At 48.1% G+C, this 17,565-nt stretch overlaps 1 protein-coding gene across 5 annotated transcripts; it reads left to right on the top strand.

Moving 5' to 3' along the window:
* The first annotated feature begins 461 nt into the window (after positions 1-461).
* LOC114116612 (PE-PGRS family protein PE_PGRS16-like) lies at positions 462-16,205 on the top strand. Of its 5 annotated transcripts, XM_060394056.1 has the most exons (4): positions 462-555; positions 3,401-3,972; positions 4,105-4,239; positions 6,011-16,205. In XM_060394056.1, exon 4 carries the CDS (start codon positions 13,438-13,440, stop codon positions 14,455-14,457), a length of 1,020 nt encoding a protein of 339 aa, XP_060250039.1. In that variant the 5' UTR covers positions 462-555; positions 3,401-3,972; positions 4,105-4,239; positions 6,011-13,437; the 3' UTR covers positions 14,458-16,205. The 5 variants fall into 5 exon arrangements, with proteins under 5 accessions (XP_060250039.1, XP_060250038.1, XP_060250034.1 ...); XM_060394055.1 differs by lacking the exon at positions 4,105-4,239; XM_060394051.1 differs by lacking the exons at positions 462-555; positions 4,105-4,239 and adding an exon at positions 1,433-1,488.
* Positions 16,206-17,565: the final 1,360 nt, after the last annotated feature.

Here is a 17,565-nt window from a genome sequence, read left to right as displayed (position 1 = left end):
GTTTATGCAGGTTGCCTTGAGGTTATACATTTCTGGCAAGAATGACACAAGAATGATGCTGTGCTCCCACCCCAAAATACATAAATTTCAAAAAAACATGAATTTCAAACAGAAATCCACAGAACTTTATCTTTGCCATGTTAAATACATGCTGAGACTTTTCTATTATTGTTTGAAATGCTGGTTTCACAACCATATTGCTTCACAGCCAGAAAACACTGCCCGAGGCCAGCTTATGTTTGAGGCCCTCTCCTCCTCCTGCCGGTTCTTTCTTGAGTATCTTTCCTCTCTGAGACTCAGCGGCACTGCACTGACCAGGTTTTCTTTCTTAGTCTCTGATAGCTCTTCCCTGTACATTTTGGCCTTTTTGCCCCACCCCCACCCCATGTTTACATGGTGGTGATGGGTGTAACCACTGCAAATGTTCTCTGATGATACCTTGCTAGACGTGTTTCCTCCGTGAGTTGACCCACTCCTTCCATTCTGGCTCCACACAGGTGACCCACCTCTGCTCTCCCACCCAGGCTCTGCCTTCCTGCTGCCTCTAGGACCCAGGTGGGTGCCCTGCCCTCCTTTCGACAGGATCAAAATAACATTTATTCGGGGCTCTCCCCCTCTGATCCTCACCAACTGGATCGCCTTCCCTCCATCCTATGCCTGTCAGCATTATACCCTATTCCTCCTGTCTTATTTTGGCCACAAGCCTGGCTTTCACAGTCTAGCAACTGGGAATGCCACCCGGCTGGTTCCTTTACTATCCCTGTCCTAACCAGGGCATTCTCAATTTAGAGAATACCACTTGAGAGAATACCACAATCACCTAGGGGGCTTCTTAAAAACTGATAGCTGGGGCCCACCCCCAGAGATTTTAATTTGGGATGTCTAGGGTGGGGCCCTCAGACTGGCGTTTCTAGCGAGTTCTCAGGAGAAAGTGATGCTCCTTTGGGAACCACTGCTTTTACCACCCCCAGATAGTAATTCCAGACTCCTGAGCACTTCCGGGACCGGGCGGCAGGCACTATCCCACCTCCCCAACCCGGCCAGGAGAAGCTCATAGTAAGCCAGGGTTTCCCGGACATGGAGGGCCCAGTCCATCCTCTTGCCTTCCAAGGACTCCAGTCTCCCCTACTCCACGGGGATTCGCTCCAGATCAGCAGCCCCCAAGGCTTTGTTCTTCTCCAGCTGGCATGCAGCTGTTTCTCCTAGTGCTTGGTGATAGGAAAGGGGCGATTACAACTGCAAGGTTATTAGTCCTGCGTCTTCGAACTAGACGTGCTCAGGAAGCCCCAGGCTCATAGGAAGCTGTTTTTCCTCTGTGCTCACCGCCCTTTGCACGCTTCTTTTCATTCTGATTTCTAGTACATTCCGTCTTCACCTTGCACACCCTCCCAGACACGCTCAGGCCCATGCACGCGCGCGCGCACACACACACAGGTACAAGCACTAGTCTACGGCTTTGCCTGCAACTGTTTGCCCAAGAGCCATCTGGTGAGTCTCCGTGAACTTGAAAAAAACCGAGTGAGACCTCGCCCTGTTTTCAGGGACTCGCTGAGTCAGGACAGCGGCTCTCGGGTTCTCTGTGCCCAGCGGTTGGTGCGGGGTGAGGGGGTGGGGGACCCTGGGTGGTGCGAGTTGTTGAGGGGAAGGGGGCAGGCAGCGGGTACCTCTGGGCAGCCCTACACGGGCACACACGTCTTTTAAAATCTTCCGGAAGGGATCACGCCGAGTCCTTGGAAGTGAGACCAAGGACAGGATCGCAAAGGACAGGAGCGTCGGGGGCTCGCGCCCCCTCCCCGCCGGCCGGCGTGGGGAGGTGGGGGGCCGCAGTGCCGGGCCCGGCCGGCAGGGGTCTCCGTCCCGAGCCTGCTGTAGACTCGCCAAATGGAGGCTCCGGGGCGGAGCGAGTGCGCCCTCGGCTCTTCCGCCCTCACCTTTGAGACACTTGGTGGCCGCACGGGTGCGGCGGGAGCGGGGCGAGGGGCTGGGGGAGCGGGGGTGGAGGGATGGTGCAGTGACCTTGTCACGTGGGGGAGGACTTGCTTTCCTTGCCTCCCGACCTGCCGGCTCCGGTTCCGTAGCTCTACGGGCCGGACGAGCGAGGCCCGACAACCCAAGGCCAGCGGCCCGCACGGGACCGGGAGCCTGGCAAGCTGCACCCCGGGTCTTTCCTCATCTTTCCAGACAGTGGCCGGGACCGGGCCGCTGCCCTGACGTCTGTGCCCTTCGGGGAAGTTCTGTTTCCTAACCTGCCTCTTGTGAAAGAGGTCCATTTGCTGGGTAATGACGGGCCGAGGAGGCGCAGGTCGGGCCAGGAGTGATCACTTTATTTCTTCATCTAACAAGTGCCCGTTGGTCATCTCCGGGTGCCAGGCACAGGGTCCCGAGTGAGCAAGGACTCAGACCCTGGCCTCACTACCCAGAAAGCCAAAGAAGTGAGTTTTCGGGAATACCTGAAAACGTATGCTCGGATGGCCCTCAGCATTAAGAGCTGTGGAGTCCTAACCACTGGACAACCAGGGAATTCTCAAGGTTCTCTCTTTATATAGCTTTTATATAGCTCCGTTTTGGCTGTTGTTTTCCTGTGCTGAAATTATCTTTGGGCTCTCTTGTTTGCCTTTTGAGATACGTTTTAAAAATCCAGACTTCCAGGAAAGACTCTCTTTTTCTACATATTAGGTTAACAGAACACCCGCTGTGGGGTTTCAACCTCCAACGTTTCCAAGCAGCAGAAATCTCATCACACAGCCAGAGAAACAGTCACAAATTCCCATGACACACTTTCAGGCCGTATCTCTGCTCTTGGCCCGCTTCATGGCTGTGGGAGGAAAGGCAGTGCTCCGGGGATCAGCAGGGAGTCACTTGGAATCCCTCCACACTGATATTTTGTGCCTTCTCCCCTTGAGTGAGAAACGCAGAGTACAAGCACTGTTATGTGTTTTTTTGTTTGTTTGTTTGATTTTATAAAAATACGCAGACCTCTATGTTCCCTGTTCTTTGAGTGCTGTGTTAATATTCAACATTTAGTGCTATAAAAAAGGAAAACTTTGACTCATTAAAGGAGCATACCAGAGTCTTGCTTACTCTTTTGTCTGTCTGTTCATACCAGGATAATTCCTGACTGACTACCTAAAGTGCCTGAGCAGTTACAAAGGGATCGTTTATTTCCTTTCTCAGCTGTTGAGTGCTAAAATCATTCTCCTTAAAACAGATGCCATGACTTATCTAGAAAGGTACTCAGGGAGCAACATTTATGATCACTGACAAGGGTGGTAAGCACATCGGACACGTGAATAAGAGAAATTAGGTACCTTCTGCTCATTCTGAGGACGCCCTCAGAGAATGACAACATTTCCCACAACATCAAAGCCCTCTCCTCTAAATCTCATGTATTCCCTTCCAGGTTTCAGAAAATGAGCATCGTTCTACAAATGGAATCCCATTATCACCTGTAACACGGAGAAGGTGTTCACATAGAAAAAGCTATTTCAGCAGACTGAATTCAAAGTTGTTTTCAATGACAGGCCGACCTGTGACCACCTCACAAAATTTTGGAGTGGAAACCAAGTCTTCAGTATCAGTGAACGCGACTTCCAGACAATATCCCTGGCAAGGACACTTGAGTGTGAGGAGGTGGCAGCAGGCTTCCAGAGGCAAAGTCTGTGGCAACAGTTCTTCCCTGGGGCCCGAGATTCCGAAGCTCCTCTCCTCTGTGCCCACTCACCTCTCCAGCCTGGCCACGTGCGAAAAGCCTCGCCAACAAAGCAGCTCCTTCAGTGTCTGAGTAGCTCTCAGAGGCTTCTCTCTTTCAGGTTTACAGTGTGTGCGCAGCCGCTCAGGTTCCCATTAAAGCCTTGCTTTCTTCATTGTGTGTGTGCCTAGGCGCTCAGTCGTGTCCAGCCCTTTTCAACCACATGGACTATAGCTCTCCAGGCTCCTCTGTCCATGGGATTTTTTTCAGCCAGGAATACTGAGGTGGGTTGTCATTTCCTTCTTCAGGGGATCTTCCCGACCCAGGGATTGAACCTGTGTCTCCTGCATTGGCAGGCAGATTCTTTCCCCTCTGAGCCATCTGGGAAACCCTTTTATTCACTGAGTCTGTTACAGATTGCTCACTGAGGTTTATCAGGAGAGAGAGATGGAATTGGGAACCAGACAAGTCCCTAGCCTTCCTGGGACTTGTCTTCTACTGAGGAAGACAAGATACACAGTGAAACAAGTGAATGCATAATATTGTGGCAGGTAACAATAAAAGCACTGATGGAAAAGCAAGTTCCAAGACTGGGGAAGGGGAGAGCTTCTTTAGGTTGGGAGGCAAGGGAGCCCCCATGAGGAGGTGACATTTGACACAGGCCTGACTGAACTGAGGGGATGAGCCCTGTGAATGGGGGAGGGGAGGGGAGGGAGCAAAGGGCCTGCCATGATAAGTGTGTGATATGTGAGGAATATCAAGGGGGTCAGAGAGGCTGAGGTGCAGTCAGGGGAGAGGGGTAGGAAGTGAGGTCTGAGGGGTAGCCAGGAGTTCTGTGGTCTTGAAAGGGTCTCGTTCTGCAGGATTGAGAGCAGGGCTGTGATCTGATTTCAAGCCCTCACCCATCTTAGTTGCTGCCTTCTCTTTTTCTGGTTGGTCAAAGTCTCTGTCAGAGGTAGTAACCTAGACTTGTCTCCAATGTTCCAGCTGAAGCCTGACTTGAAGAGTAGAGCAGGGCCAACCCTCTTTAATTCTGGACGTAATATTCCTCTTAAAAATACCATCTAAGACCTCTCAGATTGCATTTTAGGAAGCCATTTATTGAATTTGCTATTTTCTTTGCACCTTCCACTTTTTTTTTTCTCCTCTGCATACTACACTCTTAAAGCACACGCCCCATCTGAGTATCTTCCTCATTCTCACCCTCATCCACCTTGGCCCAATACCTTCCAATATCATGGAGCTTCAGGGAACATCCTAGAACCCAAGTGGTAGCCTACTCAGAACACTGTCTTTACAGACACATGGTTCCATTTTAACATGCCAGGTTCCAAACACCCTAGGCTTGTTTGGATAGCTTTGGGGGGTCCAACGGTGGGATTACCTCTCTATTAAATTCTATCTTCTAAGACTTGGCATCTAGTTTTAGTTTTTAAACATATTTTTGGACCCTAAAGTGATAGCATCATAATGTATAAGCTATCTTTTCCGGATTTCTTCAGGATGTCATTTATAAGAAGACTGTATTGCAGGAGGCTGAGACGGAGCCCTGTGGCAAGTCAACAGAGACCTCCGTCAGAGTTGGAATGTATCCATTACCAAGACTTTTGGGAAGTGATTGTTTAACGAGCTGCAAACCAATCTAATTAGCCCTATATCTATCCTACATCTCTTCATTACTCAACAAGGACACTAAAAATTCTTGTCTAAAATACTGAGATGTACACGCACCCACCACCTTGACCTTCCAACCCAACCCTGCTGTAAGACAAAGAAATGAAGTCCTACGTACACCTCACATTTGTGTTTTCTTTGGCATCTCTCTTTTGCCAACTCTGGACTTTTCCTTCTGGCCTGAGGCTCCCCTAACATCAGACAATGGCCATACCTAGAAGCTTGCTTCCTTCTTTGTTACTGTAATTGTACAATGTAGTTTTGTCTTCCTGAATGCATTATACATGCACTGAAAAGTTGTGCTAACTTGAATCATGTTTTAAGTATCAGTTCAGTTCAGTCGCTCAGCCGTGTCTGACTCTTTGAGACCCCATGAACTGCAGCACGCCAGGCCTCCCATCACCAACTACTGGAGTCTACCCAAACCCATGTCCATTGAGTCGGTGATGCCATCCAACCATCTCATCCTCTGTCGTCCCCCTCTCCTCCTGCCCTCAATCTTTCCCAGCATCAGGGGCTTTTCAAATGAGTCAGCTCTTTACATCAGGTGGCCAAAGTATTGGAATTTCAGCTTCAACATCAGTCCTTCCAATGAACACCCAGGACTGATCTCCTTTTTCTTTTTTTTTTTTGTCTGATCTCCTTTAGGATGGACTGGTTGGATCTCCTTGCAGTCCAAGTGACCCGCAAGAGTCTTCTCCAGCACCACAGTTCAAAAGCATCAGATCTTCGGCACTCAGCTTGCTTCACAGTCCAACTCTCACATCCATACATGATTACTGGAAAACCATAGCCTTGACTAGAAGGATCTTTGTTGACAAAGTAATGTCTCTGCTTTTTAATATGCTGTCTAGGTTGGTCATAACTTTCCTTCTAAGGAGTAAGCGTCTTTTAATTTCATGGCTGCACTCACCATCTGCAGTGATTTTGGAGCCCAGAAAAATAAAGTCAACCACTGTTTCCCATCTATTTCCCATGAAGTGATAATGTTGAGCTTTCACTCTCCTCTTTCATCAAGAGGCTCTTTAGTTCTTCTTCACTTTCTGCCATAAGGGTGGTGTCATCTGTATATCTGAGGTTATTGCTATTTCTCCTGGCAATCTTAATTCCAGCTTGTGCTTCCTCCAGCCCAGCATTTCTCATGATGTACTCTGCATATAAGTTAAATAACGGGGTGCCAATATACAGCCTTGACATATGCAGTGAACTTTTCATTTCATCAATTAAAAAAAAAATGTTAGTTGCTCAGTCGTGCCTGACTCTTTGCAACCCCATGGACTGTAGCCCACCAGGCTCCTCTGTCCATGGGATTCTCCAGGCAGGAATACTGGATTGGGTAGCTGTTCCCTTCTCCAGGGGATCTTCCCAACCCAGGGACTGAACCCAGGTCTCCTGCATTGCAGGTAGACTCTTTACTATCTGAGCCACCAGGGAAGCCCAGTCAATAAAGGTATTGATCATTTCCTTGAAAAGTCTAACATCTCCAAATTGAAAACTCTTAAAAATACAAGTATAAAAACAAAAGAAACAAACAAAAAAATGAAATAAAACTCAAATACTAATTTAGATTTTTGTTTACCTATACTCAATTTGCTCAAAATGTATAATATCTTCAAACACAATAATAACAGGCCAAGGCTGCTGTAACTTGAAACACATGATGTGATTCAATATCTGGCATGTGATGTCCTCCTGCCAGGAAATCCTTTAACCTCAGATCTTCAGACTCAGTAAAATAAATAGTATTTTTTAAAATTGGTAGTTCAGTGAAAATAAACAAAAGCAGTTTCCACCTTGTTTGACATTGATCCTGAATTATTTTCAAGTCATCACTGTGCCCCCTTTTCAAACTAGATCACAAATCTTTTAATCGTTTAAGAGTCTGCTTTATTTATTTAAAATAAAAGTTAACTTTTAAAAACAAGCAACACTCCTTTAAATCTTCACATACTTCGTTTCCAAACAATAAATCAAAAATATAATTCCCTAAAATCCATACTTTGATTAGAAACTTAAACATATCAAAATGTACATTAAAAGCATATCAGATTTTCTTGGTAACTCTCTGTAGTAAGCTGAATAGTGACCACCTAAAGATATCCGGTCCTAATTCCTAAATCTTGTAAATGTTACTTTATAAGGAGCAATGGCCTTTGTTGGTGTGATTATTTATCTCTCTTTGCTTTTTTTAAAAAAGCAAAAGCCTTTTAGCCCCTTTAATTGGCTATATCTAATCTTTTATATCTTAATTTTTATTTTTTTAAATTATGAAAGTATGATAGCAATCACAGGAGACATGGAAAATACAGAACAAGGTTACATACAGTTCTACTATATATTACAACTTTTTTTAAGTAGATAAATTAAGATTTTTAGTTGGAGTTTCAATATCAAACTCCCCAAAATTAATAGAAAGAATATACAGAGAAGTAGGTGGATATAGTAGACCTGAAAAGCAATATGAACCAGTTCAACATAATTAAGATTTACACATTTTCACAGAACAGTAGGACACAAATTCTACTCATGTTCCCATAGACTATAAACTAGGAGACACTGGAACATATTCAGGGACATAAAGCAATGTGCAAAAATTTCATGGTCTAAAGGTATAGAAATCATATAGAATCTGTTCTCTTATCACTGTGGAATTGTTAGAAATCACTATCAAAAGATATTTGAAACTAACTCATATATTTTCAAATGACATTTACCAAGAAAGATCTTTGACTTAGCCATCAAAAACTTCAATAAAGTTAGACTGAAAAAAAATACATGGGGTGACTGCAGAGAAGAAAGCCTTTAAGTGAGAAATAAGTATCAAAATGAGACATTAATAGTAAAGATACTTTAAACAAAATCCTATGTATTTAGAAATTAAGTGTCCACTTTTAAATGAAGGGTGTTAGATCACAAATCTTGAGGAGGGCAGAGGTCACGCTAGTCTTACCCCTTACACCCTCACAGAGTCCAGCACAACACCTGGAACATATATAATAGGGGCTCAATACATGTTTCCTGAACAGATAAAAATGAGCCATAAATGAAAGTTTGTGTACAAAAATAGTAGCCATTCATAGTTTTGCCCAGAATCAAATAGAGACATGCCCAATGCCTTCTAAAAGAGAAACTGGGGGGCAAAAATCACCATCTCAGATAGATAAATAATAGCAATAATCTCACAGTACGTGTGTGCTAGGTTGCTTCAGTTGTACCCTACTCTTTGCAACCCTATGGACTGTAGCCCACCAGATTCCTCTGATCATGGGATTCGCCCTCCTCCGAGGGATCATCCCAACACAGGGATCAAACCTGAGTCTCATGTCTCCTGCATTGGCAGGTGGGTTCTTTACCACAACCATTTTGGTCTCAGTACACCTTTATGCTATTAAAAATTACCAAGAACCCCAGAATTTTTGTTTATACAGGACACACCCATCAATATTTTGGGTTTCCCAGGTGGCACTATCGATGACAGGAAATTTGTCACTCAAGAATTTAGGCAAACTCAGCCTTTAGAGTAACCCCGACTCTCACCTACACTGACCACTTTTCTATAAGAACAGTTAATTGGAATGCTTCCTGGGAAAGTCACCTTGGGAAGTGACTTTTCACTGCACTTCATTCTCCTGTTTGGGACCTGCTCATGGGCCTACCTGTGGCCACTTTGCTTGGATCAGGTTGTGTGCCTCTTCCAGGCTGGGCCAATTGCATCCTCCCATCTGAGAATTTGGTACTGGGCTGAGGACAACCAGCTGCTTGGCTAATAATCTCTGTAGCAGATATTAGTGGTCATAATAGTGGTCATCATAGAGGGATCATCTCCCACCCGGCCCAGCTGCCCACCAAGAGGAAGAAACGAAGTCGACTGCAGAGAGAGAGAGAGACAGGCATGAGGGACGAAGCTGGAGAGGGGTCCTTCCTGGCTGGGTGGCAGCCACCCGTCCTGGGCCTCAATGAGACGTGGCTTTATCTGTGTGCGTCCCTTCCCACTTCAGCCAGTTTAGGTCGGTGACTTGCAACCCAAAGGTCTTAACTGAGGCAAAGACAGAGCCAGAAGCATCCGTGGGTCTTTCTCGACAGCCAGGTGCCTTAAAGGATTCTGGAGAGCTCTGCAGGCCCTGGATACACATTTACTCTCTGAAGACTCGACCAGACAAAAACATCTTTCCAATCCAAGGCCAACGAGATTAGGAAATAGCATTTCCTCCAGCTTTCCAGCCCCTGAGGGCAAATGTACAGATGACTGCAGTTGGCAATTGACTCTGTGGGTTAGTATTTGCTGAGGGCACACACCCAGGGACTTGAGCGACAGAAATCCCCAGATGCCAGGCAGGAGGCTGGCCCATTAAGCTTCCAAGCACTGGCCTGTCCTCCGTCCTCTAAGTCAGCACTCACCGTAGCCCCAGCCCACCATGACCGGTAGGATGACCCACTTTTAAAAGTGCCAATTTTTAGCAGCTGGAAACAATGAACATAGAGGGAGGTGAAGATGCCAGAGGATGGATTTCTCTCTTTGTGTGTGTGTGCGCTAAGTTACTTCCGTCATATCTGAGTCTCTGCGGCCCCATGGAATACAGCTCGCCAGGCTCCTCTGTTCATGGGATTTTCCAGCCACAGTACTGGAATGGGTTGCCATTTTCTCCTCCTGGGGATCTTCCCAACCCAGGGATCAAACCCACGACTCCCACATCTCCTGCATTGCACGAGGCTTCTTCACAGCAAGGCCACCAGGGATTTCTCTTTACCTGTTTTCAAAAGATACTCTAGGACCAGGGACCCATTCCAAGGATGTAACGCAACAGCCATGCAAAGCTGGTGCAGCTGGAGCAGCTGTGTGACAGTCGGTTAGTCCACACAGCTCCCTGGGCCTCGGTTTTTACAGCTGCAGAATGAGGAGGTAGATGTAGACTGTATTTAATATCCTTTTCATCCTCAACTTTCTACAATCTTTGTGCGCTGGAGAGATTTACACAGAACTTCATCTTGCTTTTATTACTCGTAGTTCATCTTCCTCTGACAGAGCCAGCGGCAGCCTGTGCAGAAGTAAGTGGCTCTCTCTTCCAGGATGATTTAAGAGGCGTTGACAACCCCAAGCACCTTCCTCACGTTCTGTCACAGCCCAGGCCCAAAGCTTGCCCATCCCACAGCCAGCCCTGGGATCTGAGCATGGCCTGTCAACTGTTGTTCAGTCACTCAGTTGTGTCCAGCTCTTTGCGATCCCGTGGACTGTAGCGTGCCCAGCTTCCCTGTCCTTCACCATCTCCGGGAGCCTACTCAAACTCGTGTCCTTTGAGTCGGTGATGCCATCCAACCATCTCATCCTCTGTTGTCCCCTTCTCCTCCTGTCCTCAATCTTTCCCAGCATCATGGTCTTCTCCAATGAGTCGGGTCTTTTCTAATGAGTCGGGTCTTTTCCAGTGAGTCAGCTCTCTGCATCAGGTGGCCAAATTATTGGAACTTTGGCTTTAGCATCAGTCCTTCCAAGGAATATTCAGGGTTGATTTCCTTCAGGATTGACTGGTTTGATCTCAAGAGTTTTCTCCAACACCACAGTTCAACAGCATCAGTTCTTTGGCGCTCGACTTTCTTTATGGTCCAACACTCACATCTATACATGACTACTGGAAAAACCATAGCTTTGACTAGAAGGACCTTTGTTGACAAAGTAATATCTCTGCTTTTTAACACACTGTGTAGGCTAGTCACAGCTTTTCTTCCAAGGAGCAAGCGTCTTTTAATGGGATCTGTTGATGGTCCCCACCAAAAGGCAGATACCTACACTCCCCATTGTTTCTCAGGGAGAGTATTAGCCTGGACTCCCCTCTGGATTCCCTAGAAACGGTACTGAGAATGGGATTCGGCAGAGGCACCGTGGCCAGAAGGGTCTGGGGCCCAGGGCACGGTGGGTCCAAACCCGCCTGGGCGGGTGAGTGTGCACGTAGTGAAGGCTCCAAGCGGAGATGAAGCAGCAGCTCTGAGTCCACTGCACTGGCTGCTGGCTGAGACAGGAGAGTGGTCAGGTCCATTGCTCTCGCCTGAGTCTCTTCTCCTCTTCAGGGTGCCCAGCGGGAAGTGGAAGAGTCTCTGGTCACCCTCCACAGGTCCTCCCTCCAGTCAGGGAGCGCCTGCCCTTAGGCCCCCAGAGATGATCCTGACAACAAGACAGGGAAGGTGGCCGCCCTGGAGACAGTGGCCTGATTCTGCTGCGGCACAGTTGCCCAGAACCACAGGTGCCCCTTGCACTGCAGGGGTTCATGGCTGCTGCCCTCTGGCACCGGCTTCCTTCCCTTCCTGGCTGTCTGCCTAAGAACACAGCTCACTATGGCACCCGCCCACTCCAAAGACAAGGCTTGGGTAGAACGTCACTGGCAGTCCAGCGGCTAAGACTTTGCGCTAACAATTCAGGAGTCCAGGTTCCAACCCTGGTCAGGGAACTAACTAGATCCTGCAAGCTGCAACTAAGAGTTCACGTGCCTCAACCATAACCCGGCACAGTCAAATAAATAAATACACAAAAATAAAGAAAAAAAAAAAGGGCTTGTATGTCAGGTTGTACTAATCCCCATTTCTGGTGGCTTCTGCTCTTAAACCATAAAAAAGGAGAAAGGATAACCAGAAAGAGAACTTCTTAGTGCTCCTATGGGGGGATTTATTTATCAATATGGGAGCTGTATGAGATTTAGGAATAAATGAGCCATCAGATAGCACCCTGAGGTATTATTCTTCGACACAGTATCTTAAACACGGATTCTCCTGCACTGTATTGGAACAGATGTCACACATTACGTTAGAGAACCAAGCTTCCCACGGACTTTCTTAGAAGGCTAGGCTTGTCAAACCTTTATCTCATTTGTGGGTGAGGATTAGGGTGTGTTCTGGTAATTTATGGGTGTGTAGATATTAAGTAGAAGTAAAAACAGCAACGGAAGCAAAAACCTTCCTTAGCAGTGTCTTGAAATTTTCTGAAAAGACACTGTGGAAGAGCCCGAGAGAACCAGGTGTGTTTTACATTTCCTGGGGATAAACAGGAAAGGAACACACGTGTATGGAGAACCACGAGCGTTCCATCACCACCTTTCTCCTTTGTCTCCAGAGCAAACATCTTGTAAAGTACCCAAAGGTCCCAAATTCCAATTATTGCCAGGGGTTCTCCATGATCCAGCAGAGGTTTCTGGGTATGTTGCATGAGTCCCATTAAACCTTCAAGTTTAACTCATCTTGGCTGGTTTCCCGCTACTGTAGATTTCCTTTGCAAGAGAACGGGAACTGGGGGGATTGAAGAACTCTTATTGGGTAGTCTAGCAATTTTGCACCAGGACACCAGCCTGGGGCCTAGGGAATTTCCCTAATGAACCCCTGGTATACTTGGGTTAACTCCAGGCAGGCATAGCTCCTCCAGCACTCAACTCTGGAGAGGGTCTAGGAATCCAGAGACTCCCGCTAATGAAAGGTCTGCTCAACATCCTGGGGCTAAAGATGAACCGATTACCTTCACTGTGAAACAGGAATCTGCAAAGAATTCTGAGCACATACCTACCTGCAAATCTACCTGCCTGTCCCGCAAACAAGGTGTGCTAAAGCCGAAACGTTTGTCTGAACCAGCCAATACTAGGTCACAGTAACAGTAGAATATGGGTTAGGAGTCACAGACATCTAGGTTTGAACCCTGGGTGGGCTACCAAGAGCTGTGTGGACGCACCCAAGACACTCAGCCTGTCCCCTGCCTCAATGTTCTCGTGTGCAAATGGGAATAAAACAGACTCACACGATCTGGAGCTACTGAGTCTGAAGAAGTGGGAAACGAGTACGTGCGGCCTCATTTCTGCAGGCAGAAATACCACACACTTCTTTCCCTGGGGTTTCGAGGTCCGGGCCACCTGGTCGGTACACCGACCGGCCCCTGCAGCGCAATTCCGCCCTCAAGGACCCTCCATCCCCGGCCCACCGCACCAACTTGCTCCCCGCTCTCTCTTGCCTCCCTCTCTCTCCCATCTGGTGCTCTCACAACACTTTCTAAAACAGAAAGTACTACCGCCCTTTAATCCGTGCTCAACGTCAAGGGCAGAATCGTCATGAAAGGGAGCAGTCCGGCTTTCCGGGTGCGGACGGGCAGGGCTAGAGGCCGGTCCCGGGCAGCTGGCGAGGCCAGCCCGCTTTCCCCAGCCGAATTCCAGATTCGGAGCCTGGGACCACACTCAGCCCAAGCGTGTGTGCTACGGCCGACACCCGGGAGGAGCCCGCAACCCTGGCGGGCCGAGGGGCGGAGATCCGGGAGGAGGGGTGGGAAAGAAGATGCGGAGGGAGGAGGTGGAGGAAGGAGGAGGCAGGAGGTGAGAGGAGGAGGGGAGGGGAAGAGGCGAGGAAGTTGGAGAAAGGGAGGTCGGGGTGGGGGGGAGGTGGGGGAGGGAGGAAATGGGGGGGAGGAGGGAGTACGAGGGAGGGGAGGAGGGGTGGGAGGAGGAGACGGTGCGGGGCCCGCAGGCGCTTGCGGGGGGAGTGGAGGGGGAGAGAGGGAGGGGGGTGGGGGAGGGGCGCGGGGGAGGAAGGAGGAAGTGGGGGTCAGAGGAGGAGGAGGGCGTGGACCCCTCCCCGGCGAAGCCGGAGGACCGGTGGATGCGGACTGCGAACACTGCTCTGGGACAGCGGCCCCACTTTGGAAGAGTAGGGTAGCACGGCGGGGCTTTCCTGGAACAAGCAAAAACAAAACAAAACAAAAAGGCGAAAAACAACAACCACCAAACCAAGCGCACGCCGCCGCGCCCCACCCGGCCCGGGCCTCCGCGGCAGCAGCACCGGCGGCGGCGCCGGGGACATCGGGGAGCGGGGACCGTGGCCCTCGGGACGCGGGGGGCGCTCCCCCGGGCCCGCGGCCGCACAGTCCGGGAACTGGGCTCCGTCAGAATTCCGGGAGGCAGGAGGCTGCTCTTCTCCAAAATCCACCAGACTCCTCCGATCCGCTTTTCTTAACAGTGGAAAACTACCAAAAAAAAAAAAAAAAAAAAGTCATGAAAATAAGTGAGAATAGAACCCGCCGGCTTCACTTCCATGGAGGCGTTCTGTTGAGTCTTGAGATTCGGAGTCTTTGCGGGTGAGCCTCGTGAGCGCCTCTCGAATCCATCCACACTGATGCGTGTGCGTCTCTGCTGTGTTTAACACTGGGTGACGGTGACGTGGTGACACCGTGTGAAGCTGATTTGGTGATGATTTCTGCTTTGGGCCGGTTACCTTGCTTCACTTGATAACACGACGTAAACGCACACACGTTGCAAAAAGAAATGCACAGAAGGAGCAGTAGCCTTTTAACGCTGCCTTAAAATAGATGAGGCGTCCTAAGGCGCTGCCAGCACTGAAAGAATGAAGGGTTAAAAGCGACAGTTGTGCATTGGCTCCTTCAGAGTCATTCTCCATAAGTTAACATTGTAAATCATTAAATAAAAGGGACGAAAACCCTATTCGTTGTTACAAATCTACAGTTTTAGAAAGTGTGTCATTACATCATAGGTGCTGAATCACATTATCAGGTCTGTATGTGAGAAATGATTTCTGCTCTGAAATAGAGCAGCTTTAATGCTTAAGTGCCAAGAAGTGCTTCTTAGGAAATTTCCAAATGCAATCAATTAATACAAAACAGATGCAGTAGGGGGTGCTTACTAAAACTGAAGGCTCTTCTCCCAAGGAACGCACCCTATTTTCCTTTCAAATGAGCCTGGAAGTCATTCATCTTCAGTTGGCCAATGAGGTTTGACGATCACTCCAAAATCAGAATGGGGCATCTTTTCCATGGTACATTAATAGAAAGGCCCAATTTAGTTTACAAAAATGTCTTTGGGCCAGGTCTCATTCACCTGCATAAAATCAAAGACATGGTGATGTGTGTTTTATCACATTGAACAGCAGCACTGATAGGATGGATGTTCATGGGAACAGGATGCCCAAACAGAGGTTTCACTGAACCACATCCTAGCTAATGCATGCAGAAAAGTCCCTGGGAGGTAGGTTGTAGGCTGGTGCCCCATCCTCCACTCCTGTTTTCCAGGCCTGTTTGTTTGCCCTTTGAAGTGTGTTTTAAACTTTTGAATTCGTTATCTGTATTAAAAATCAGGATATTTCACAGGGAAAGCTGGACTTTTGGCTTCTCTTTGAAATCTGAGAAGATCTGGAGCAGAGTGGCCGTGTCAGAAGTGACCATTCGCGTGCCCACGAGCGTGCGCGCGCGCACACACACACACACACATACACACACACCACTGTTGTCCTCTTAAGATACTTGTTTGCCCTGTACCCTGAGTTTTCTGATCCCGGACACACTACTTCATCTATTGTTCAGCCGTTTTATAAGGATCATTAAAGTCATAGGTGGTTTTGACACTCTCTGTCTAGATCTAATGCATGTATAAACCCTCGGATCTTGACTTTCAGAAATTCATCTTGACAGATTCTGCAAATCAGAAACTGAATAAAGACAGACACAACGGAATGTCCTGACTCCTCCATGGGGCATTTCCCCCAAATGCAAGACACAGGGGAGCATGTGGTCTCAGCAATTAAACTATGTACCTGCTAGGCAATGTTAGGCAAGTTATTTACTATCCTAACCAGCCCAAGTTATTTACTATCCTTACTTCCCTGGTGGCTCAGATGGTAAAGAGTCTGTCTGCACTGCAGGAGACCCAGGTTCGATCCCTTTGTCAGGAAGATCCTCTGGAGAAGAGCATGGCTACCCACTCTAGTATTCTTGCCTGGAGAATCCCATCCATGGAGAGGGGGCTTGGGGGCAACAGTCCATGGGGGTCTCAAAGAGTCGGACACAACTGAGCAACTAACACGCCAGCACGATTCTGTAAAGCAATTATCCTTCAATTAAAAATAAGTACATTTAAAATTAAAAAACACATACTTAAACTATCCTTTTGAATGATTGAATATTGAGTTATTATACGTGAAAGAATTTTGGACAACCCCTGGTCCATAGGAACCACCCCAAATATTAATTTCTCCTGCCCTTGGGATTTCAGTTGCTAATGCAGGTTCTTGAGAGAGAGTTATTAACTAGATTCTACTTCAGTAGAATTCAGCCTTTGGTACCTGCAGGAGATTTATCTGGAAACTCACTTATAATGCTAGTTTCAGGGTCCTGCTCCTAAGGTTTTGATATAGGAAGTCTCAAATAGTGCCCTGGGGTTTCACATATTAACATTTAATTCTGGGGCACAAGTTCTCAGCCTTCAGTCTGACAGTCCCTGTCCTGGACTTGCCCTTGGCTTTTGAGGGAGAGAGGTGGGAATGGAGGCCTGGGCCTAGTCCCAGGCTGTCCCAGCCAGCCTGCTAGTCCTGCAGCTAGACTGGACCCCTCCCTGAATCCCTCTTGCCAGCTCCTGGACTCCCAGGCATTTACTGAGAAGCTGCTGGAAGCACCCTGAGCTGGCACCAAGCATGTAAGACAAACGAAGCGGTTCCTGTCCACAGGAAGCCCAGGGCACTAAATTCCAAGGTCAGGCCTGGCATTTGGGTGCCAGTTTCTGCCAGTTTCTCACTGGTGGCTCAGCCAGTGAAAAATCATTCTGCAATGCAGGAGATGTGGGTTTGATCCGTGGATCAGGAAGATCCCCTGAAGAAGGGAATGGCAACCCACTCCAGTATTCTTGCCTGGAGAATCCCATGGACAGAGGAGACTGGCGGGCTACAGTCCATGGGGTCAAAACGAGTCAGACAGGACTGAGGGACTAACACTTCCACGTCTGCTTCTCCTATGGCCCAGTATGTAATACACACCGTTCCAAGTGACGGTGTTCCCAAAGATGCTCCCCAATACCATCAGCACCACCCCTCCCCTCAGCACTGCACTCCACACCATGATAGAGTGACTTCTGCCTTACCCCAGGACACTTAGCACAGCACTGCTTAGGTGCCCATTATATATTCATAGAATCTAACTCATCAAATATTTATGAGCCAGGAACTCTTCCAGAAACTGGGGATAATAGCCGTAAGCCAAATGTAAAACCCCTACCCATGTGGAACTTCCCTTCGCGTTGGGGAAGAAAGGCCATATAAACAAGTGATTTTGCATGCTGGTGTTGGGGGTTGTGGTCTGTACCCTGACATTGGCTGCAATCTTGTTTGCTCTCCGTCCCCTGCCAAGTGGCCTTCTTTCCCAACCTCAGTCTACACAACCCTTACTCGGCAGCAATTCTGTCTGA

Source organism: Ovis aries, chromosome 10, assembly GCF_016772045.2.
Source record: "Ovis aries strain OAR_USU_Benz2616 breed Rambouillet chromosome 10, ARS-UI_Ramb_v3.0, whole genome shotgun sequence".
Classification (NCBI taxonomy): Eukaryota; Metazoa; Chordata; class Mammalia; order Artiodactyla; family Bovidae; genus Ovis; species Ovis aries.
The sequence above is the reverse complement of the archived record's forward strand: the minus strand, read 5'-3'. Positions and strand labels throughout refer to the sequence as shown.